This window comes from Bison bison, unplaced genomic scaffold, assembly GCF_000754665.1.
Source record: "Bison bison bison isolate TAMUID 2011002044 unplaced genomic scaffold, Bison_UMD1.0 scf7180017864233, whole genome shotgun sequence".
NCBI lineage: Eukaryota > Metazoa > Chordata > Mammalia > Artiodactyla > Bovidae > Bison > Bison bison.
In genome coordinates this window covers 5,991,520-6,012,699 of record NW_011494805.1, presented here as the reverse complement: position 1 = coordinate 6,012,699, position 21,180 = coordinate 5,991,520, and the positions used below count along the sequence as shown (strand labels likewise).

The window sequence follows — 21,180 nt, the reverse complement described above, 5'->3', positions numbered from 1 at the left end:
ACAGGTGGCTTGTCAAGGTTTCCTGGTTAGGGAAGCTTGTGTCGGTGTTCTGATGGGTGGAGCTGTATTTCTTCTCTTTGTTCAGTCGCGCTCCTTTCGAAGAGTTGGATTGCTTTTCTGGGTGCCTGATGTCCTCTGCCGGCATTCAGAAGTTGTTTTGTGGAATTTACTCAACGTTTAAATGCTCTTTTAATGAATTTGTGGGGGAGAAAGTGTTCTCCCCGTCCTACTCCTCTGCCATCTTGGCTCCTCCCCCTATGAAAGACTTTTAAACAGAGAATTCATAAGCTCAGATTTGAATTAAAAAATAACTGCCCAGTGTCAGGAATAGGTAGGCTAGTATGGATGCTGGAAACTAAAAGATTACCGGTGGCTTAGAGGTTAAAGCATCTGCCTGTAATGCAGGAGACCTGGGTTCGATCCCTGGGTCAGGAAGATCCCCTGGAGAAGGAAATGGCAACCCACTCCAGTATTCTTGCTTGGAGAATCCCATGGACAGAGGAGTTTGGCAGGCTACAGTCCCCGGGTCGCAAAGAGTCGGACACGACTGAGCGACTTTCAGTTCGCTATAGAGGATGAGTATGCTGTGGTGGTTTGAACTTTAGTGGTAGCTGTGGAAATGGAATAAGTGGATACCGTAAAAGGATGTCAGTGATGTGAAATTTGTGTACCTAAAAGATAGCTTTGATGAGGGAGTTCAAAGGAAGAAGTCAAGGATGATTCTCCGTGTTCTGTCTCCTCCAGTAGTGTGGATGGTGGCGCTGTTTCCTGGGACAGGACCAAAGGGAACAATTTAAGTCCACCATTTAAGAGGAGGAGGAGGAGCTGGCCAGAAGTTAGAAAAAAGCAGGAGATGAAGGTGACACATTCTTTCCATCTGGTGATGGGTCTGTAGTTTTTAATTCCTTCTAGTTTGAAAACAGTATAATCAATGTTGAAGGAAAGACATGTCTAAGAGATAGCTGGCTTCTTTTGTTCAACATTTTTTTTCAACAAATATATTTTTCAGACTTCATTGTATGAAAGACATTGTGTTGAGTAATGCCTAATGTTCGAGGTGAAATGGCAAATTCTAGCTCAGACAGTCTCACAAGTTGTTAGCATCTCAGAGGTGTCACAAAGTTATGATTCTTTCAGTTGACTATTTGAGTTCTAGAAACATGATTTTTGTTTACTTTCTCAGAAGTGAGCAGAGAGCTCTTTCACCTTAACCAAACTGATGTCAAAGTTCCACTGGTCAGCTGTCACGTCATTAAGGTAGAATAAGGAATAGAAATGTCAGCTGCCCAACAGTGTTTTTTCTCCCCTCTAAGAAAGCCAGGATATTGTTTACTGAGCATCGTATCAGCAGGGGCGTTAGACACCCTAAATATATAGTTTCCTCAAGCTGTGATAATCTGTGCCATCTTTTCTTCTATGTGGTACACCTGCCAGAACAGTAGGTGAAACCAGGGGCTTACTGAAAGAGCCTAGTGGTTCCCCCTCTTCTCCCTGTACCGCCATCACCATGCACACCCTCCACCCCCATCTGCTGTGCTCCTGCCGGGTCTCCGTTCTCTTTGGTAACTATGAGTAAACTCAGAACATTCAATGAAAGAAATGTGACTGTGTCAAATTTGGTTTTACTGCTTTGCTGTTGGTTTGTTTGTAATCCAGTTGTATTTGGTATCTTGGATATTCAAGCTCAAGAAAGTAAATAAAGCACTCAGCAAACTATAGTATGTTGAATTCCTCATTCTTATCCTAGATACTTATGAGAAGCTAAAATACGGTTCAGATTTGGGTTGTGAGAGAAAGTTTTGTTTTTTCAAATTGAGAAACTGTAAGCATGGAGTTGCTGTTTACCAAGAAGGGGAAGACTGAGTGGAGTGAATTTGAGGGAGACAGTCACTGGCTGGTGCTTGAGGCGCCTTTTACGCTGTATGTGGACATAAATGTTGTTTGGGCAGCTGCATATATGATTCTGAAGTTAAGAGGAGACCTCTTGGCTATATTAAATTTGCATGTTTTTGGCATGTTGATGGCATTGCAAGCCATAAGACAAAATGAAATCACCGAAATGATATGAATAGAGGAGTGAAGCTCTGGGATTGAGCATGGGACACACCTGGACAGTGAGGTTTTGGAGATGAGGAACCAACAGAAGAGAAGGAGCAGCTGTTGAACAGGAGTAAATTCGAGAGTAGTATTCTTAAAGCCAAGCGGAGAGCGTCTCAAGGGTGAGAGAACACAGCAAGTACTGAAGAAAAGGGGGTTGGATGAATCAGACATGAGGGGGCGGTCCTGGTGGTCCAGGGATTAGGGATCCGCCTTCCAGGGCCGAGGACACGGGTTCGAGCCCTGGCTGGGGACTGAGATCCCACATGCTGAAGGGCAGCTAAGCCTGTGAGCCACAACTCGAGAGGAGACTGGCAGCACAACAGAAGGTGCCACGTGCTGCAGCTGAGACCCAGTGCAGCCAAGGAGAGTTTAGAAAAGAAACAGAGACATGAGGAAATTTGGGGGATTGATAGATGTGCTCATTATCTTGATTGTGGGATGGTTTTACAGGTTTACATGTATCCTTCACATATGCTGCATGTTACACATATGCAGTTTTTATATCACTTATTTCTCAATAAGTGAAGTCGCTCCGTCGTGTCTGACTCTTTGTGACCCCATGGACTGTCCATGGGATTTTCCAGGCAAGAGTACTGGAGTCGGTTGCCATTTCCTTCTCCAGGAGATCTTCCCCACCCAGGGACTGAACCCGGGTCTCCCACTACAATGCTTTACCATCTGAGCCACCAGAGAAGTCCAATTTCTCAATAAGGCAACATTTAAAAAATTTCTTGTATTAAATATTCATTTATTTTTTTTTTTTAAAGGAAGGAGTGAACAGCTGTCAAATGCTTTTGATAGATCAAGTAAGATGAGAATTTTCTAGGAAATAGCATCCTTGCTTGCCTTAACTAGAATACTGTCAGTGGAGTTGTGGGTATAGAAGTGTGATTTGTATGAGTTCAAGAGAGAATGGGAAGAGAGGAAATAGAGACAGAGCTCCAGACAACTTTTTAAAAGAGTTTTGCTGAAAAGAGAATTTGAAAAATGAGATTGAAGGGAGATGTGAAGTCAAAAGGAAGCTTTTTGTTTTATTTTTAAGAAGGGAACAGTTACAGCTTACAAAGGTAGGTTAGCTTGTTTTTATATAGATGGTAATAAATTGACAGGAAAAAATAGATGCTATGTGAAAGGAAAAGTGCCATGGGAAAAGAGAAGAATTTCTGTAGTGATAACCATATATTCCTTTGCCATTGGTCTTGAGAATTCTGCCCATATTTATGACAATGAATTTCTAAATCTGTTTGGATATGCTTTTTATTTTATTCATTGTTTATTTTAAAACTTCATGGGTCACTTTTGAAGATAGCTTTATTTAAAGCCATATATGTTATTTATATATAATTGCCGTGTTTGATATTCTTCATCTTGTCTGTTCTTAAGGTTGATACTGATTATATACTGGTGTCTCTTATTTTGTTTCAAGAAATTATAATATCCATGCTTCTTCAAATAGAATGTAGATCTTCCAATCTAGCATTTACCAGGATAACTGAGATTGTTACATCAAGCTACCATCATTAGCTGCTAAGAGTCTTTCCTTAACATGATGTGCTCTCTCAATAAAGTAGCTATGTGAAATAGTTTTACAGAAGAATTTGACAAAGTAAAAATTTTGTCAAAGTAAAATTATTTTTGTCAAAGTAAATTTTGCACTTGTAATACTCTTAGGATTGATTGCTTTGAGGGTGGGGAAAAAATTGATGTACTCTTTGCTTGTGGTAGCAGTTTCTTCAAATTTTCTGTTTCACAACCCTGATCATAACTCTTTCCATAGGTGATGGGAAACTCAGGAACTTTCAAAAGAAGTCTTTTATTTTCTGCCCTGTCTTATTTGGGTTTTGAAACTTATCAAGTCATTTCCCAGGCTGTTCTGGTTCATGCTGCAGCCAAAGGTAAGCCTAAGCTAAACATCGAGAACACTTAGAGTTATTTGTATTTGTTATATTTTGTTAATAACTTACTATGTTTGAATGTCAGTCTGATGTGTGTGTGTGTATATATATATATATATATTCCCTGGTGGCTCAGATGAAGAATCCTGCAATGCAGGAGACCCAGGTTCTGTCCCGGCATTGGGACGATCCCCTGGAGAAGAGAATGGCAACACACTCCAGTATTCTTGCCTGGAGAATTCCATGGATAGAGGAGCTGGCGGGCTACAGGCCATGGCGTCGTGAAGAGTTGGACACAACTGAGCAACTAACAGTTTTACTTTTCATTTTCATACATATGTGTGTGTGTATCTATGTACACAGTAGAGCCTGGAGTAGGAAATGGCAACCCACTCCAGTATTCTTGCCTGGAGAATCCCATGGACAGCAGAGCCTGACGGGCTGCAGTCCCTGGGGTCTCAGAGTGGGACATGACTGAGCGCACCACAGCAGCAGCAATAACAAAGGCTCTGTGTGGAAGGTAAGGGTATCATAAATTCCTCACAGGGAATTACTTTTTTCATTTTTAAAACTGTGTCATATTTAGTTAGTACTAGAGTAAGTTTTCTAATTTTTTATTTTTGAAGGTTTTAATAAATGAATATTAAGTAACATGAATATTCATATTCATTAAGTAAGTGAATATTAAGTATTATGTGTAATAGCTTCATACTTATTTCTACTACACTTCACATTTTGATTGTTCAGAATTTCTGATCTTTCTTTATAGGTGATTTCTGTATCTGATTTCTTTTGCTTCTATGTAAAAGTGTTCATGTGTCTTAGAATTATTGCCAACTGGCTTGGGAAGACTTACTTTATTTTGCCTTTTTTCTTTTATAGTCTTCGAAATTGAAGAAGTCCTTGAACAAGCAGACTACTTATATGAAAGTGGAGAAACAGAAAAACTTTACCAGTTGCTAACCCAGTACAAGGAAAGGTGGGTGATGTATCATAGGCCTAGGTTTGCTGTTGACTGAAATTTTCTGTTATTTAATAATTAACATATTCTTGGTGCTTGGAATTTTTATAGTTTTTTAAAGTTTTTACTTCAAAGTAATATTTCTTAGAGTTTAATTTATAGTATTTTTTTTTCTTATGTTAAGTGACTCAAAAGTGCTACATATATTTCATTGATTTAGAAAAGGTGGTTCTACTTACTCATTCTAGGTAATGTCGACATTTTTTCTTTTTGTTAGTTTGCTTTGAATACAAGGTAGTCATTAAATAGACGTTTATTGTCTTTATCTATGTCATATATTTTTCATTTCTTCTGAGTTAATTTCTTACTGCTGTAGGATTTGAATGAACTAGGATTTTTTTGTCACCTTTGAATAATCCCTTTCCTATTTTTAATATTAGCATGCATGCTTAGTCCAGCACATTAATGTGTACTCATTTTGTGGGGGAGAATGGAGATGGAAAGAGGAGATTCAGCCCAATAAAATAAGTCAAATCAGGCTAAATGGCATTTCCAGGTCATTGATCTGCCTCATCTACTGAACTAAAAATATTGAGCCATTTTCAACCGACTTTCTTAGATTTTCCCAAACCAGTTTTCCCCAGAAGACCCATCAATTTCACTTCCTAAATATCTGTAGGATCCAACTTTTCTTCTCCTTCATCCCCTCAGTAACTTGAGGTGGTTGGCTTGGCATTTTATAGTCACTTCAGTAATAGCAACATAAGCTATAAGGTGGCTGTTGTTCTCTGGCTCAGTTGTGTCCGACTCTTGCTGATCCCATGGACTATAGCCTGCTGGGCTCCTCTGTCCATGGGATTCTCCAGATAGGAACGCTGGAGCAGGTTGCCATTCCCTCCTCCAGGGGGTCTTCCTGACCCAGGGGTGGAACCCAGGTCTGCTGTATCGCAGGTGGTTCTTTACCACCGAGCCACCAGGGAGGCTGTCAGGAGGCTATTCTATATTCACTGGATTATAGATACGCTATTGCTACTTACCCTCCGTTTCTCTTTTTAATGATATTTTATTTAGATTTTACTTTGATTTACGTATTTAACTGTCTCGGGCTGAGCTGGGCCTTCACTGCTGCACGTGGGCTGCCTCTGGTTGCTGAGAGCGGGGCCACCGTGCGCAGGCTGCTCTCTGTGGTGGCTCCTCCTGCTGAGGAGCACGGCCTCCAGGTGTATGCGCTTCACTGCTCCACAGCATGTGGGATCTTCCTGAACCACTGATCAAATCCATGTGCCCTGCATTGGCAGGTGGATTCTTAACCCCTGGACCACTGGGGAAGTCCCTACCTTTAGTTTCACTCAATTTTTTTTTTAAGTAATATTTATTTATTTTATTTTATTTTTTAACTTTACAATATTGCATTGGTTTTGCCATATATCAACATGAATCTGCCACAGGTATACACGTGTTCCCCATCGAATACTATTTTTGTTTTAAAGTATAACTTAGTAGGTTGAAAGAGAAACATTTAATAAAAGGAATTTTTATTAAAATGGCTTCCCAGGTGGCACAGTGGTAAAACATCCATCTGCTATAAAGGAGACACAAGAGACGTGGGTTCGATCCCTGGGCCGGGAAGATCCCCTGGAGGAGGAAATGGCAACCCACTCCAGTGTTCTTGTCTGGAAAATTTCATGGACAGAGGAGCCTGGTGGACTGTAGTTCATGGGGGTTGCAAAGAGTTGGACATGACTGAGCAACTGAGCATGCATGCACAATTTGTTTTATTTATTAGACATTTCTATCTTATATAATTTTATTTAAACGGCAGTTCTTCAAGGAGTCCAGAGCCCTTGCTTTAAATATTCCATGCATCATGGTATGGGTGACATATTCAAAGATAAGATTTTTTTTGAGATTACATTATATTTAATCATCATTCATTAACAGGTATTTATCATATATATTTTTGTATGCCAGGTACTATATTTGGAGCTATGGATACAGCATTTTGTTTTATAGTGCATAACCTTGTCTTTAAATTAATATATTTTATAGTCCTGTCTGAAGCAGTTAGTGAGTTGTCTGAAGCACAGTGCCACCGAACTCAAATGTCAAGTTATATGTTGAATTTTGTAGGGAAATTGTTTAGAGAATTCAAATATAAAGATATTTTCTAAGGAAATTAGTATTTTAGATATTACAGGTAACTTAATGTTTGTATACAATATTGGATATTTTGGAGGAAATTTTAGCACATATAGATTTGTGTGATAGAAAATAATAAATTTAACATTATGAATTATGGATTTTGATATTGTGTTGCTTGCTATGTCCTCACTGACCTGAAAGACCGTATGTATTCATTAGTGATATGACCTTTAACCATGAAAGTGTGAGCTAAAATGGTTGTTGTTTTATATTTATTTCACATCAGTGAAGATGCAGAGTTACTGTGGCGTTTGGCACGGGCATCACGTGATGTAGCTCAGCTTAGTGGAACCTCGGAAGAGGAGAAAAAGTTCTTGGTATATGAAGCCCTAGAGTATGCGAAAAGGGCACTAGAGAAAAACGAATCCAGTTGTGCAGCCCATAAGGTGAGGTGCTTAAGTAATGAGACCGTTACCGTGTATTGAAACGGATTTTGGTCTGTACTTATCTGTTATATGTAACTTACATAGGAACGAAATCGCTCTCTTTTAAAGAAGTAGGGAAGAAATTTATTTTCATAAACTTTTTTTCAAAAAGAAGTAGTATTTTTCTTTGTGTTCTTGAACATCTGTTCTAGATTCATTAGTGTGCTCGATAAATTACTTTGTGAAGGCTTATTTTTAAACTGAAGCATTAGTTCCATCAGTTACCTCTCTCTTTAGTTCTAGTTGTAAAAACACGGGACTAATGTTTTCTCATTTTCCTCACGTTTTGTTTCTGTCTCATGTGGAGATAGGAGTATAGCAGCTGGACAGCAGATACCTAGTGTAACTTTTTACATGTGACTCCACTAGCTTCTAGATTTCCTGACTGGTTTAGAATAATCTTTTCAATGGACGTGGTGGGGAGGCCAAGGGACACTATTGATATTTTGGATTAGGACCTTACTTTACCACATTAGACTGTCCCCAGGGAAGCCCCCAAGTCATTGTGACAGCCGAATTCTGTCTTTACGCATTTGCAAATGCTCCCTTTAGGGGATGGTTCCATCTGCCCTGATCCCCACCACCACCGTTTCTTGTTTATATTAAGAATAAAACATACAGACCCTTTAAATTTGTTATGACTTGTTTATGGCCCGGAATATGTCCATATTTGTACATGTTCTTTTTGCACAGGGAAGGCGTATTTATTCAGCTGCTGTTGCGCATGCGTCATGCGTGTCATTCCGGTCAAGTTGTTTTACACGTGGTAGTGTGTATGTGTTGATGCTGCTTTCTCTGTTCGTCCCACTTCCCCCTCTGTGTCCATAAGTCCAGTCTCCACATCCGCATCTCCATTCCTTGCCTGCAAATAGGTTCATCAATACCAATTTTCTAGAGTCTGTATATATGGGTTAATATACTATATTTGCTTTTCTCTTTTGGACTTACTGCACTCTGTATAATAGGTTTCAGGTTCATCCACCTCACTAGAACTGACTCAAATTTGTTCTTTTTATGGTTGAGTAATATTCCGTTGTATATATGTACCATATATTTATCCCTTCTTCTGTCGATGGACATCTGGGTTGCTTCCATGTCCTAGCTGTTGTAAATAGTGCTACTGTGAACATTGGGATACATGTGTCTTTTTCAGTTATGGTTTCCTCAGGGTATATATGCCCAGTAGTGGGATTGCTGGGTCATAGTCGTTTTATTCCTAGTTTTCAAGAAAGCTCCATGCTGTTCTCCATAGTGGCTGTATCAATTTACATTCCCACCAACAGTGCAAGAGGGTTCCCTTTTCTCCACACTCTCTCCAGCATTTATTGTTTGTAGACTTTTTGACAATGGCCATTCTGACTGGTGTGAGGTGATAAACCTCATTGTGGTTTTGATTTACATTTCTTGTCCTGAGTCTGACTTTCGCCAGCACCTAGGTTTATGAAGCTTGGATATTTGGTTTCAGTTCTCAGGGAAGAAGCTCGGATTGTCTCAGTTTGGGTTTGTTGTCCAGCTATGGGCGTGAGGACAAAGTCACGATTGATAGATATGGCCGTTATTACTATAGTAACGTGGCTGTGAAATAAGAAACAGTGCCCAGAAAATAGGTTGAGAAAATAAAACGATAATGTTAAATTGCACATTTTTATAAATTTATATTCATATCATAAATATGAATCATTATATCCCCATTGTGTTGGTAACTTTCTTAGAGATACACTGACCTCTGTCTTATATTATAGTTCTCTATAAACATGTCCTAACTTAAGTTCCTTACGGGCTATGTCTACTTTTTCTTTGTGTTTTCTAGTATATTTAATACAGGTTTTGTGCTCAGCTTTTGTTAAATGAGAATAACTACTGAGGAGTTGCAGCCTGGTATTGAATGGGGTATTATGGAATATTAGTGCTCTTATTCCTTTGTTTCTTCTGTTTTAGTGGTATGCAATCTGTATTGGTGATGTTGGAGATTATGAAGGAGTCAAGGCTAAAATTGCAAATGCCTACATTATCAAGGAGCATTTTGAGGTACCGATGGACTTGAAGAGTCAATAGTTTTCTGAGTAGACTTCTGTTTCACTTATTTCTTGCTGGATAGCAAACCACCTAAAGCTCAGTGGCCTAAAACAGTGACAAATTATTTCTCAAAATTCTGTGGACTAACCGTGCACAGTCGTGCCTCCATTCTGCTCGTTGTGGCTGAGGTCATTTAAAGGGCTCCCTTCACCTGGACCCTCAGCTCGGACAGGAATGGACGAGATGCCCTCTCGCGTGTGGCATTTCTCCCTACTTTTCTTCTCATCATTTAGTGCTGTAGCCCACGCTTCTGTGTCGCATAGTCACTGCTTCCAAGAGTGAGCGTGCCAGGGGAAAAGTTCCACTGTGCAGACTTTTATCAAGCATGTTTGCATCACACTTAGTAATAACCTGTCGGCCTAAACAAGTCATTTGGCCAAGACCAGAGAACGTGAGAGGGGGTTATACAAAGTCCTGCGTGCCAGGAGGTATGGTCTCATCCAGCGGTCTAATATAATTGACATACTGCCGGGGTTCAGCCCCGGTGGATCCAGGGAATTCGAAGCGGGGACGGCGTCGGCGAGGATCAGGAAACAACTGCTTAATTAAACATTAATTAAGGATATAAAGAGTAATAGAATAAGGATAGCTCAGTGAGGAAATTCAGTGGAGAAAAGAGGCTGAATAATTCAGCCAGAAGGTAAGAGAAAGAACGACATGATGAGACCAAGTTTCGGTGAACAAGACCTGCACTTTATTTTCCAAAGTAGTTTTTATACCTTAAGTTATGCATAGAGGATAATGGGGGAAGGGGTAGAGTCATGCAGTAAGCCAGGCTTTCTTCCTGCAAACTTATCATATGCAAAAGTTTAGGTGATTTGCATCATCTTCTGGCCCGGAGGCCTTTTCCTCTAAAGGTGATTATTCTAAAGTCAGGCGCCAGCCTCCAAAAAGCATTAGATAAAGTTGCATTCCTACAGAGCAAAGGTGTGGTGGGCTATAACAAGAAAAAGAATTAACTCAAGGGTCCCAGGTTACAAACATTAAAGCTACTACTTACACCAATTATATTAATCAATACACTGCCAGGGACACAGCAGGTAAGGGATATGGAGACTTAGCAGCAAATATTGGCCCAACAAGTGAAAATCCCTTCACCAATACAATTTCTAATCAATCTTTTGACTGCTCAAAGGAATCTGTATTTAGACAGTTTAGAACATCTCATGCTTCTCACAGTTGGGAGGCTCTGAGCAATCACATGTGGCCGGAAAAACCTATTCAGGCAGGCTAGAGGACTTCCAAGGGAGTTTGTAGGTTGAAACACTGTCACACCCAGAAATTATTAACTGGAGCTGTAAGCTAACTCTTTTTTTCAGAGAGAGGTAGTGGGGGACAGCCCCCCTTAAAGTCAGAGGTGTAGGTGAAAGCACAAAGCAGAAAGTAGGCAGACTCTGGTTTTGGGGGTAGATTGCTCAAGAATTTCCAGGGAGACTCCTGAGGCTTGATCCCGCCTTTGCGTATGCCAAGCCTCCTTCCTCATGACCTTTGCCAGGGGCGGAGCTCGCTCCCCGCAACATACCACTTGCAAAGGTAATAGTACTATATATGAGTATGATCTCTGTGTTTTAATATTTCCCCCAAAGTTCATTTACTTATTATAGTAAGCTCTTCGTTAGGTGCCAGAAACTCTCCAGGAATTTGTACGTTTCATGTTGTACTTACACATTATTCTATTGTCCAAAAACAAGCAACAAAAAAACTGCAGCTAAAAACCCAGTGTATTTATCTTTTGATATTATAGACCATCTCAAAAATACAAATTAAGAGAAAGTGATGAAAACAAACATATTTATCATTACTGATTCAATTCCTAATTATTGTAATGACTAGAAGGAAAGAGCACTGGACTAGGAGTCAGAAGACTTAGCTTCTAATTTGGGCATCAATAGTATATATATACATGTATACATACACACACACACATATACGTTGATATACATACATACATATTTTGATTTAGTAATATAGATTTTTCACATTTTAAGACCTTTGAAACCAGATTGCATTATATATAATCAGCAGTGCTTTTTTCTTAGTGGTATATAAAATGATGATGTCATACCTTTTATGTTATCTTAGAGATTCAGTGAAATAGAATCTCAGATGCATTAGATAAATCACTTAGATTATTTTGTGCCTTGGGATGTAGAAATACCTGATAACTTCCAAGTGAATAATGAAACACTGCATATAATAAACATACACTTCAAAGAAACTGTGAAGACTATAGATTATTTAAAAATAAGCAATGTTTCTAAGTTTTTAAGTGTGTATATTAACTATATTTTTTAAATGACAGTGTTTAGTGTTTATATACTTAAAAGATCATTTAAACTACTTCTAGTTCACATTCCATTATTACATCTAAAACCATAAGGAATTACTATTTCGGTATTGTTTTTGAAGAAACTTAAACTTATGACAGAAAGGATTATAAAAGAAAAGATTTGCTTAAGTATAGCCCCTCTGAATACATCCCAAAAGTAAATTAAACTGTAATATCCCAAGGCATCAGTTGTATATGGTGAATTAACTTCTTTCCTTTGCATCAAAATGGACTAGCTCTGTACCATTCTTGGCAGAATGGAAAATATAGTAACTTGTATAATATTTTGTAGGGCTTAATTTTCTGGTGGAACTCTGATTTGGAAAGCCTGCTTAGAATATGAGCTGTATATACTTTAAAGTATATTCTTCTGTGTAAAGCACATCACTTTATTTATAGAAAAGTCAAAATTAGGTCAATGGTAATTCCTACCCATATTATTGGTAACGAGATTTCCGCCAAGTCATAGGTGATTAGCCTTATTTAGCTATTCTCTCTCTCATTACTAACATTATGAGACTTACAAAAAAGTAAAAATAATGATGACTCTGATGATAGAAAATATTACTGTGTTAAGCACCTCCTGTTAACTTGCTCATTTAATTTTTACCACAACCTTATAAGTTAAGTGTACTGCTTTCCTGATTCTGTACAAGAGCAAACTCAGGCTTGGAAAGAATATAGAACTTGCTAAGGTCAAAAAGTTAGAGGTCACTGAGCTGTGATTTGAACCCTATTTGGTCTGACTTCAGAGTCACTGTAGTAACTAGTACAGGTACTTAAAAATGTGTATTTCACACATTATCAACTGAAAGTGAAAATGTGTTTTTATAGAAAAGTGTAAGCTGGCAAGTCTTAAAAAGGGTGTTTTTTTTTTAAAATATATATATTTAATAGGATTAACATTAATCTGTGAGATTTCCTTAGTGGTTTTCAACAAAATAATGAAAAATTGAGGAGTAATTTTTTTAAAGTTGTTGTTGTAGTTCTGTAGTTTATGCTTTACATTAATTCATATAGGACCTGCACATAGTAAATAGAAACTAGGGAGACTATCAGTATATTTTATATTGTACATAATTATTCTATTAATGAATTCTGTGAATAAGTAGTATTTATTCTCCCTTTGTTAAATATAGATGGGGAAGTTAAACCAAATTTGCACATAGGAAGAGACTTTCTAAAATTATGTATTTTGTTTTTCTAGCAAAGAATAATTTTACTTAACAGTCATATAGGACTTGCCACAAAGAACTATTATTTTGTTTTCCTTTAATCTTGAAGATATAACTGAGAGTGATATATTATCACTGTTGTCAAATTCGATTCATTCACAGATTTTGTTTTCTTTCCTCTTGCTATATCCTGCTATCAGTTTCTGATTCTTATAAAATAGTAATCTAAGTAATTAATAGTGTGCTGAAATAAATTTAAAGAGTCAAAAGGAAGAAAATTGGTGTTGATTATCTTAGAAAAATGAAATTCTTGGTTGCATTTTTTTTTAAATCATGGGTTTTGTCAGCAAATATGGTAACGTACTTATTGGTGTTTAGAAAACAAATATGATTTATTTTCTCATTTCTTGTTAGAAAGCAATTGAACTGAACCCTAAAGACGCTACTTCAATTCACCTTATGGGTATTTGGTAAGAAAATTTCTTGAAATAAATATTTCAGTGGTACTTACTATCATCTTATTTTGTAGTATATAAAAAAGTAAAATGTTTCAAATATTTGGGAGTCAAGAGTGTTTAATCCATTAGATTAACTTACAGTTGTAGTGGTTATTTAGTGTTTAGTATTTAGAAAATATTAAATTTGATTGTGATTTTGTTAAATATTGTTATTCAGATTATTTAGAAACAGGTACTAAGACTAAACAGGCATTGAAACTTTTCATTAAACTTTACATTCCCTTTTTTGGGAAAGATTATTCTCATTTACCAGACTAAATGGAATTGGATTAAGCTAACTATATAAAAATAGGATGGCCTCAGAGGGTCTTTGTATCTTCAAAGTATGTCAAATACAGTGTGATTCATCTGAGGAATTTTAGTATCTTTCCATTTTTATGTAATCTCTCTTCAAAGCACATCCTTATTTTGCTGGTATGAGCATACACCAGTGTGTTAAATGCTTACTGGTTTGAGAGTCTTAGGACCACCATTTTCTTTATGTGTGGTCTACAGAGCTGAGTATTTATTGTCTTCCATGAGGGGTGCAGTTGGAGAGGGAAATGGCAACCCACTCCAGTGTTCTTGCCTGGAGAATCCCAGGGACAGAGGAGCCTGGTGGGCTGCCGTTTATGGGGTCGCACAGAGTTGGACACGACTGAAGCGACTTAGCAGCAGCAGCAGCATGAGGGGTGCAAAGTCCCGTATCAAACTCTCTTTAAAGAGAAGTAAATACTGGATAAAGGACATGTTTAACAAAACACATACTGAGTGAGAATTAATGATGATTGAGGGATAGTAATTCAGATGCTGGTGACCAAATATGAATGAACTAGTTTCTTTCTCAAGGACTTCAGACCCTAATCAAAGATCGAACACTTTTTTCCTCCTTATTTCAGAAAGTTGTCGAGAGTTTTGCTGTTACTTTTTTTATTAACCTTTTTATTTTGTACTGGAGTATAGCTGGTTAGCGATGCTGTGATGGTTTCAGGTGGACAGCCAGGGCCTCGGCCGTACATATCCATGTGTCCCTTCTCCCTCGAACCCCCTCCCATCCAGGCCGCCACGTGACACTGAGCAGAGCTCCCTGTGCTCTGGAACTAGCTTAGGGCTGCTAGTGGGGGCGGAAGGTGAGTGGGGAAGGAGTATTTAGGGAGTGTGGGATGGACAGGCACACACTGCTGTGTTTAAGATGGATAAGCAGCAAGGGCCTCCTCTAATATCGGATGTTCATTACTGCCTCTCCCTTTCACATTTGTAAACTTGTTGGTTGTTCTTGTCATTTAAGTATACCATGTTTTGTTATTTTTCTTGTTTTTTTAAAAACTTCTCTGAGTTAGTTTTTATGTAAAAAAATAGGGGTAATGATTCTATCTCATTTTATTATTGTAAGGAGTAGATGAGATAATCACTCAGCTCAGCACTTTGTACAAAGTGAGTACTCAGTGGTGAATGATACACTGTAGTATCATTACTATTATAAATATTGCTTACTGTTTACACCTAGTCACAAAATACACCGTGATCAATGGAGCAATATCAGTCAGTCTCTAAATAACTCAGTATAAATATTAACCTACTGGGTATTATGAGAAGTATAAGCTGTTTAAATATACAGTAGGAGAAGATCCCCTTTATATATGTTAATATGCTTAGTTCTCTTTAAGAGAAAAAAAGAAGGTGCAATTTGAATACATGTGTCATTTTCTTTCCCTATAGGTGTTACACAGTTGCTGAAATGCCTTGGTATCAAAGAAGGATTGCTAAAGTGCTGTTTGCAACTCCGCCTAGCTCCACCTATGAGGAGGTAGTGTGAGGTCCTTTGTTGGTTATTCTGGTTTCTTAACCGCTGGGCCGCTCTGCGGTGTCCACTCATCCGGAGCTCTGAGCAGTGAGGGCCGCCAGCACGTTCTGATGGCCCCGTGCGGCTCTTATCACAGAGGCCTAATGCTTATGATCCGTGATGGTGAGTGTTTGTTTCCCTTTTAGGTGAATGGCTGATCATTCTGGTTTATTGCCCCTAAAGAACCCCGTGGCTGAAAGCTACCTTCATTTTCTTTTTGAAATCTGTAACGTATGAAAATTATAAAATAGAGCAGGAAATACGCAATTGCTTCTCAGTATATTTTAGGGACACATTCTGGGCTTCCCTGGTGGCCCAGATGGCACACATTCTGTAAGATAACAGCCGTCTGGGAATTAGAGCATGTTTGTATTGATAGATAGTACTTAGAGCATTTTGTAAAAGCAGGTTTGAAAGCCTTATAGTCTCATTTCTAAGGTCTTTGCTTTTCCTGTTAAAAGTAAAACCTGAAAGGGATTTCAGGGCACATATTTTGGGTTTACTTATCACAAAATTTTCAGGGTAAGGAAGGAGACGGTTGAAAAACATTTCCCAATACTTGATCACAGTGTTTTCTGTGAAGCTATAGTGTAGAATTTGAGGTAGAGTTGTGAAATATTTGTTTTTATGAAAAAGAATGCATTCTCACAAAAAAGACAGAATCATCTCTACTCCAACAAATTAGTTATGTATCTAAAAGATTAAGTGTCAGTTGCCGTACTATGGAAACAGGTTTTAGTGGGACGAAAAGGAATTAGCAGGGACTTGCAGGTGGACATGAACATCTTATGTAGGGATTTCTGTTACAAAGGACTCTTAGAGATACATTGGCCCAACCTGTGTATTGCTGTAAACACACCTTTTAATTTTATCTAGTTTTTATTCATAAAGCCACTGTTCTGATTGAAGAAGAAAAATGTCAGAATAATCTGAGTTGTACATGATAATGATCTTTCCTCTCTTCATGTGATGCTGGTTTCAGTCTGAGTTCTGAGTAACAATCAAGTTATTACTAGAAATGTATGTAATCTGTATTCTGATGATTTAATAGTGTTATGTTCAATTTTGCTGTATTAACTCTCATTGTTGATGAATTGACTGTTATTTAAGGGGATCATTATTTTAGGATGGTTTGATTTACTTCCTATATTTAATGTAGGAATAGATCTTTTGAAAAAATGCTTTTTCAGTATTCTGTTTTAATCCTTTTCAATGTATTGAAAATACAATTTTTGTGTATTTGACAGGCCCTAGGCTACTTTCACAGGGCAGAGCAAGGTAACCTTTTTTATTTCATATAACTGTATGAATGTCAAACATGTAATAGTAATTTTTCTTGTGGGGTCTTCCCGGACCAGGGGTAGAATGCGTGTCCCCTGCATTCCCGTCCAGTGTACCACGAGGGAAGTCCTCAAATAATTTTTAGAAGTCCTTATTTAGTAAAGATCTCCTGAGAAAGATATAGACTACTAGTGAATTTAGAGCTGCAGTTCTAACAGTCCTTCATTTGATGTAATTCAACCTTCCTTTTTGAGAGGAGGCTTTGACGGATTAACTCTTTAAGATTGCACAGCAAATCAGAAGCATGTATTTATCTTCATTTAAAATTTTTATTTTTTAACACCAAAGTATAATTGACATATAACACTGTATTAGCTTCATGTGTACAGCATGACTTGATATTCACAGACATCATGAAACACATCATGATCACAAAATCAAGTCCAGTCAACACCTGTCACCTCACAGAGTTACCAGAAGACACTTTTTAAAGATCAACTGTCTTAGCAAATTTCAGATGGCATTTAAATGAGAACTCTCTGCTTTAAACCAGGTCAGTCTTTGTTCTGTTGCAGATAGCCTTTTGTGGTGAAGAGTTTTATGTTACCCTTACTTTGAAGAAACAGCCAGCCTAGAAAACATTAGCTTACGTTTATCCTTTCTAACGGCAGAAACTAGAGACGTCAGAGACAGAAGCCTCATGTCCAAATACTCCCACCCCCCCAAAAAAAAACCGTTGCCAATATGTCTATAAAACTTAATCAGAAGAAAATTAAAACAATTTACTAAATTTGAGAGCCTACTCATATGGACTTGTTCAAATGCTTTCATAATAGCAAAGCATTTTTGAAACACATTTCTTCTAAAGAATTTTGTCTGAATGTTAACTGTGTTATGTGTTAATTCTGACTTACTGTTAATGACCTTCCATTGACATCCTCTCATGATGGTAGTTTTACATTATCATGGGTATGATGTGGGAATGCATTTTTCTCGAACTTAAAGTATAATTACAAAGTTAAAAAAGCACCTTAAGAGACTTAAGCATTTGGGTTGCTGAGAAGAACATGGTCATACTTTTATGGAGCCAAATGACCCTTGGTAATTCCATCATCCTCCAGGCTTCACTGTACGGTCACCTCCTCTCGGGGGCCTTTGCTTATGGCTGATGTTTGGTTTAGAAGCTCTTCCCATGCTTTTAGTACCCTTTATTTCCCCCTTCATGGCCCTTAGCAGTCCACAGTGTGACTGTTTCCCTGTCTGAAATGAAATTCAGGGAAGATGTGACTGTCTTCTGCGTACATGGCACCCTCGTCGCTTAGCACAGAACACTGGGCAGACTTGCCAAAGGGCGGCGTAAGCGGGGGCGGAATGACGGAGTCTGCTTAACTCTGAGGAAGCCTTACGCACATCAGCATGGCATCTTACAAACATCTTCGGATTAAAGAACTAAAACAAGTTTGGGTTAAGAAACAAATGTAGTTAAATCATAAATCATATCCAGGAAAAATTACACTTTAAATATAGAAGGGTCCCAGGTTGATAGGAAACTATAAATTAATGCAGTAAGACAGTCCCATGCTTTCCTTCATAGGCTTTTTGTTCACATTTTTGCTTCAGCCAAACATATTCTCCACTTAGATGTTAAAATTCTGCTCAGCCCCCAAGTCAGCCCATGTGTAACCTCTTAGCTGCTTTTTTTCGGTTTCCCATAGAACTTTAAAATTTGTACTCCTGTCAAAGCAGTCTCTCTATTCTTATGTTACATTCATATGTGCTAATGCTTGTCACTGCTTTTCATTACAAATTCCAAAAGAGCAGAGACTTTATCTGTGCTTAAACATAGCCCACGGGCTTCCCTGGCGGCTCAGCAGTAAAGAATCTGCCTGGAATGCAGGAGACAGGGGTTCGATCCCTGGGTCAGGAGGATCCCCTGGAGAAGGAAATGGCAACCCACTCTAGTATTCTTGCCTGGAGAATCCGTGGACAGAGAAGCCTGGTGGGCTACAGTCCCTGGGGTCACAAAGAGTCAGACAACAACTGGGCACCACCACCAAACATAGCCCACATTCAGTAAAGGCTGATCAAATGTGTGTACACACACACACACACACACACACACACACACACACACTCACTCTCATCATGACTTCATTTACTCAGGCACCAAGTACATACTGAGCACAGTTCGAGGCACTGTTCTAGGCACTTAGGATCCAGGGAACAAAAGAGGTGGGGCTTATTGTCTATCAGGACCCCTCAGGTTTTCATCTATTAAATGGAGTACCAGTTTTATAAAATTGCTGTGAAAATAAGAAATATGTGTAATATAAATGGCTAGCACAAAGTAGACACTCAAAAAATAGTAATTATCTCAAAATTTTTTGATAGGAATAGTTGAGTGAAATAGAATCCTCATTAGCCTAGTATATTACAGTTAAGTCCCTTACATACAAACTTTCAAGTTGGGAACCTGAAGAGATAGTTACGTTAGTTCACGTATCTGGTGTACACTGTCAGCGTGCGCGTCCCCTACAGGAGTGTGGGCTTCCGTGTGCTGGGCAGTGCTGTGGAGGCGCAGGATCTTCATTTCAAGCCCAGGAGGTCCGGAAGCAGGTGTGAGAGCAGCAGGGCTGTAGCTGGTATCTCCTGTGCTGACTGACGACCCTTCAGCTCTGCCATCTCCCCTCCTCCTCCTCCTCCTCCTCCTTCACAAAGTAACTCTGTCTGTCCGCTCAGTGCCAGCCCCTGGATGCCAGCTGTTGTACTGTAAAGTTTTTTATGTATTATTTGTGAAAAGTATTCCACTACAATACTACATAGCCCATTGTATTAGTTGGCCTAGGCTAACTTTCTTGGACTTAGGAACCAACCAGACGTACGAATGTGTGCACTCTCAGAATGGGTCTTGTTCAAATGGAGGGGACCTACTATATTGGCATTTAGACCAGAAAATTTAAGCCTTGCAAAATAAGAGCAATACTGTTTCACTGGAGATAAAATGTAAATCCTTTTTCTTTCTTACGTACAGTGGATCCAAACTTCTACAGCAAAAACTTGCTCCTTCTAGGAAAGACATATTTGAAGCTGCACAACAAAAAGCTCGCTGCTTTCTGGCTAACAAAGGCCAAGGACTACCCAGCACACACAGAGGAGGATAAACAGGTACAGCATCTCCAGAACAAGGCAGACAGGTTTCCACTGAGGCACGTGAAGGAAAGGGGAATCAAGAACTGCTTTAAAAATGTCATTATCTAAATGCATATTATTAAATAATAGTGCTTATTTCAAATGTATATAGCAAATGTTTTTGGAGAAGGAAATGGCAACCCACTGCAGTATTCTTGCCTGGAAAATCCCATGGACAGAGGAGCCTAGCGGGCTACTGTCCATAGGGTTGCAAAGAGCTGGACACGACTGAATACACACACATAGCAAATATTTAGTTACTACCAACAAACATGTATGAATTTCTCACTACAATATAGAATTGTTCCTGTTTGACATATCTATATATAACAGATCAGGTAAGATTTCTAAAACATAAAAGGCAAGGATTGTGTGCTAATGTGAAAGAATTCTCCAAGCGTCTCATCTCTGAGTTCTCTAAGGAATTTTTTTTTTTTTTTTTTGGTTTATGCAACTTTATTGAAGAAAAATAAATCAATTACTAGCAGAGCTATTAGTTGATCACTCATCCATTGACAACTTGCATCATTTATTAGGAATTTTATTCTTTGTGTACTAGTCTGGTTTTTTTTTGAAACTCTTAGAAAACTACTTTATAAACTTGTTTCACAAGTTGATCTCTGTGCTGTATTTTTTATTTATAATATGCATTCTTCCGTTTTAGATACAGACAGAAGCTGCTCAGCTACTTGGAGGTTTCAGTGACAAGAACTGAGAATTTTTCAATGAAGTACCTAAGGAGCATTGCCTTTTCATCAGATTTTAAAGATAATAAATACATTAACTATAACTGTTCTATGACTGTTCTTTTAACGTTGTGACCATTTAACAGATATACAAAACTCTAGATTTCTTCACAAATAACAAGGCAAAAGAAATGGTTCCCACAAGAGTGGTAGAGACGTCTCTATGGCTGAGAGGCAGAGATGACTGCACCCAAGCTGCCAGCGATACAGCAGGGCGTGAGATTGCCAAGGGGGACGGCAGCACATCAGGATGGGGATCAAGAAAGGAAAGCTACAGTGCAGAAGCGCTGGCTTAGGAGGGGTGCATTTTCAAGTTGGACTGAAAAGCTGAGCCCTTGCAGAGAAGCAACAGTGACAGGAGCTCAGCAGTTAATTGATGTGTCTTGGAGCCAGCCTGCATAAGGGAAGAGCTGTCAGGAGAGGACTGAAAATGGAGTGGTTTCTTTTTTAAAACGTGAGGT

General features: G+C 38.6%; 1 protein-coding gene across 2 annotated transcripts; it reads left to right on the top strand.

Annotated features, from left to right (window-relative positions):
• The first annotated feature begins 2,887 nt into the window (after positions 1-2,887).
• RMDN1 (regulator of microtubule dynamics 1) lies at positions 2,888-20,763 on the top strand. Of its 2 annotated transcripts, XM_010846232.1 has the most exons (9): positions 2,891-3,995; positions 4,878-4,974; positions 7,385-7,544; positions 9,522-9,611; positions 13,578-13,633; positions 15,380-15,467; positions 16,751-16,781; positions 19,816-19,949; positions 20,638-20,763. In XM_010846232.1, exons 1-9 carry the CDS (start codon positions 3,881-3,883, stop codon positions 20,686-20,688), a joined length of 822 nt encoding a protein of 273 aa, XP_010844534.1. In that variant the 5' UTR covers positions 2,891-3,880; the 3' UTR covers positions 20,689-20,763. The 2 variants fall into 2 exon arrangements, with proteins under 2 accessions (XP_010844536.1, XP_010844534.1); XM_010846234.1 differs by lacking the exon at positions 9,522-9,611 and having other exon boundaries at positions 2,888-3,995; positions 20,638-20,759.
• The last annotated feature ends 417 nt before the right edge of the window (positions 20,764-21,180 follow it).

Bases quoted from the DNA above. Each gene is read 5' to 3' on its own strand.
- RMDN1 (XM_010846232.1), top strand. From the start codon at position 3,881: ATGGGAAACTCAGGAACTTTCAAAAGAAGTCTTTTATTTTCTGCCCTG. The intron at 3,996-4,877 runs GTAAGCCTAAGC...TTTCTTTTATAG, and splicing joins GGTTCATGCTGCAGCCAAAG to TCTTCGAAATTGAAGAAGTC. The intron at 9,612-13,577 runs GTACCGATGGAC...ATTTCTTGTTAG, and splicing joins TTATCAAGGAGCATTTTGAG to AAAGCAATTGAACTGAACCC.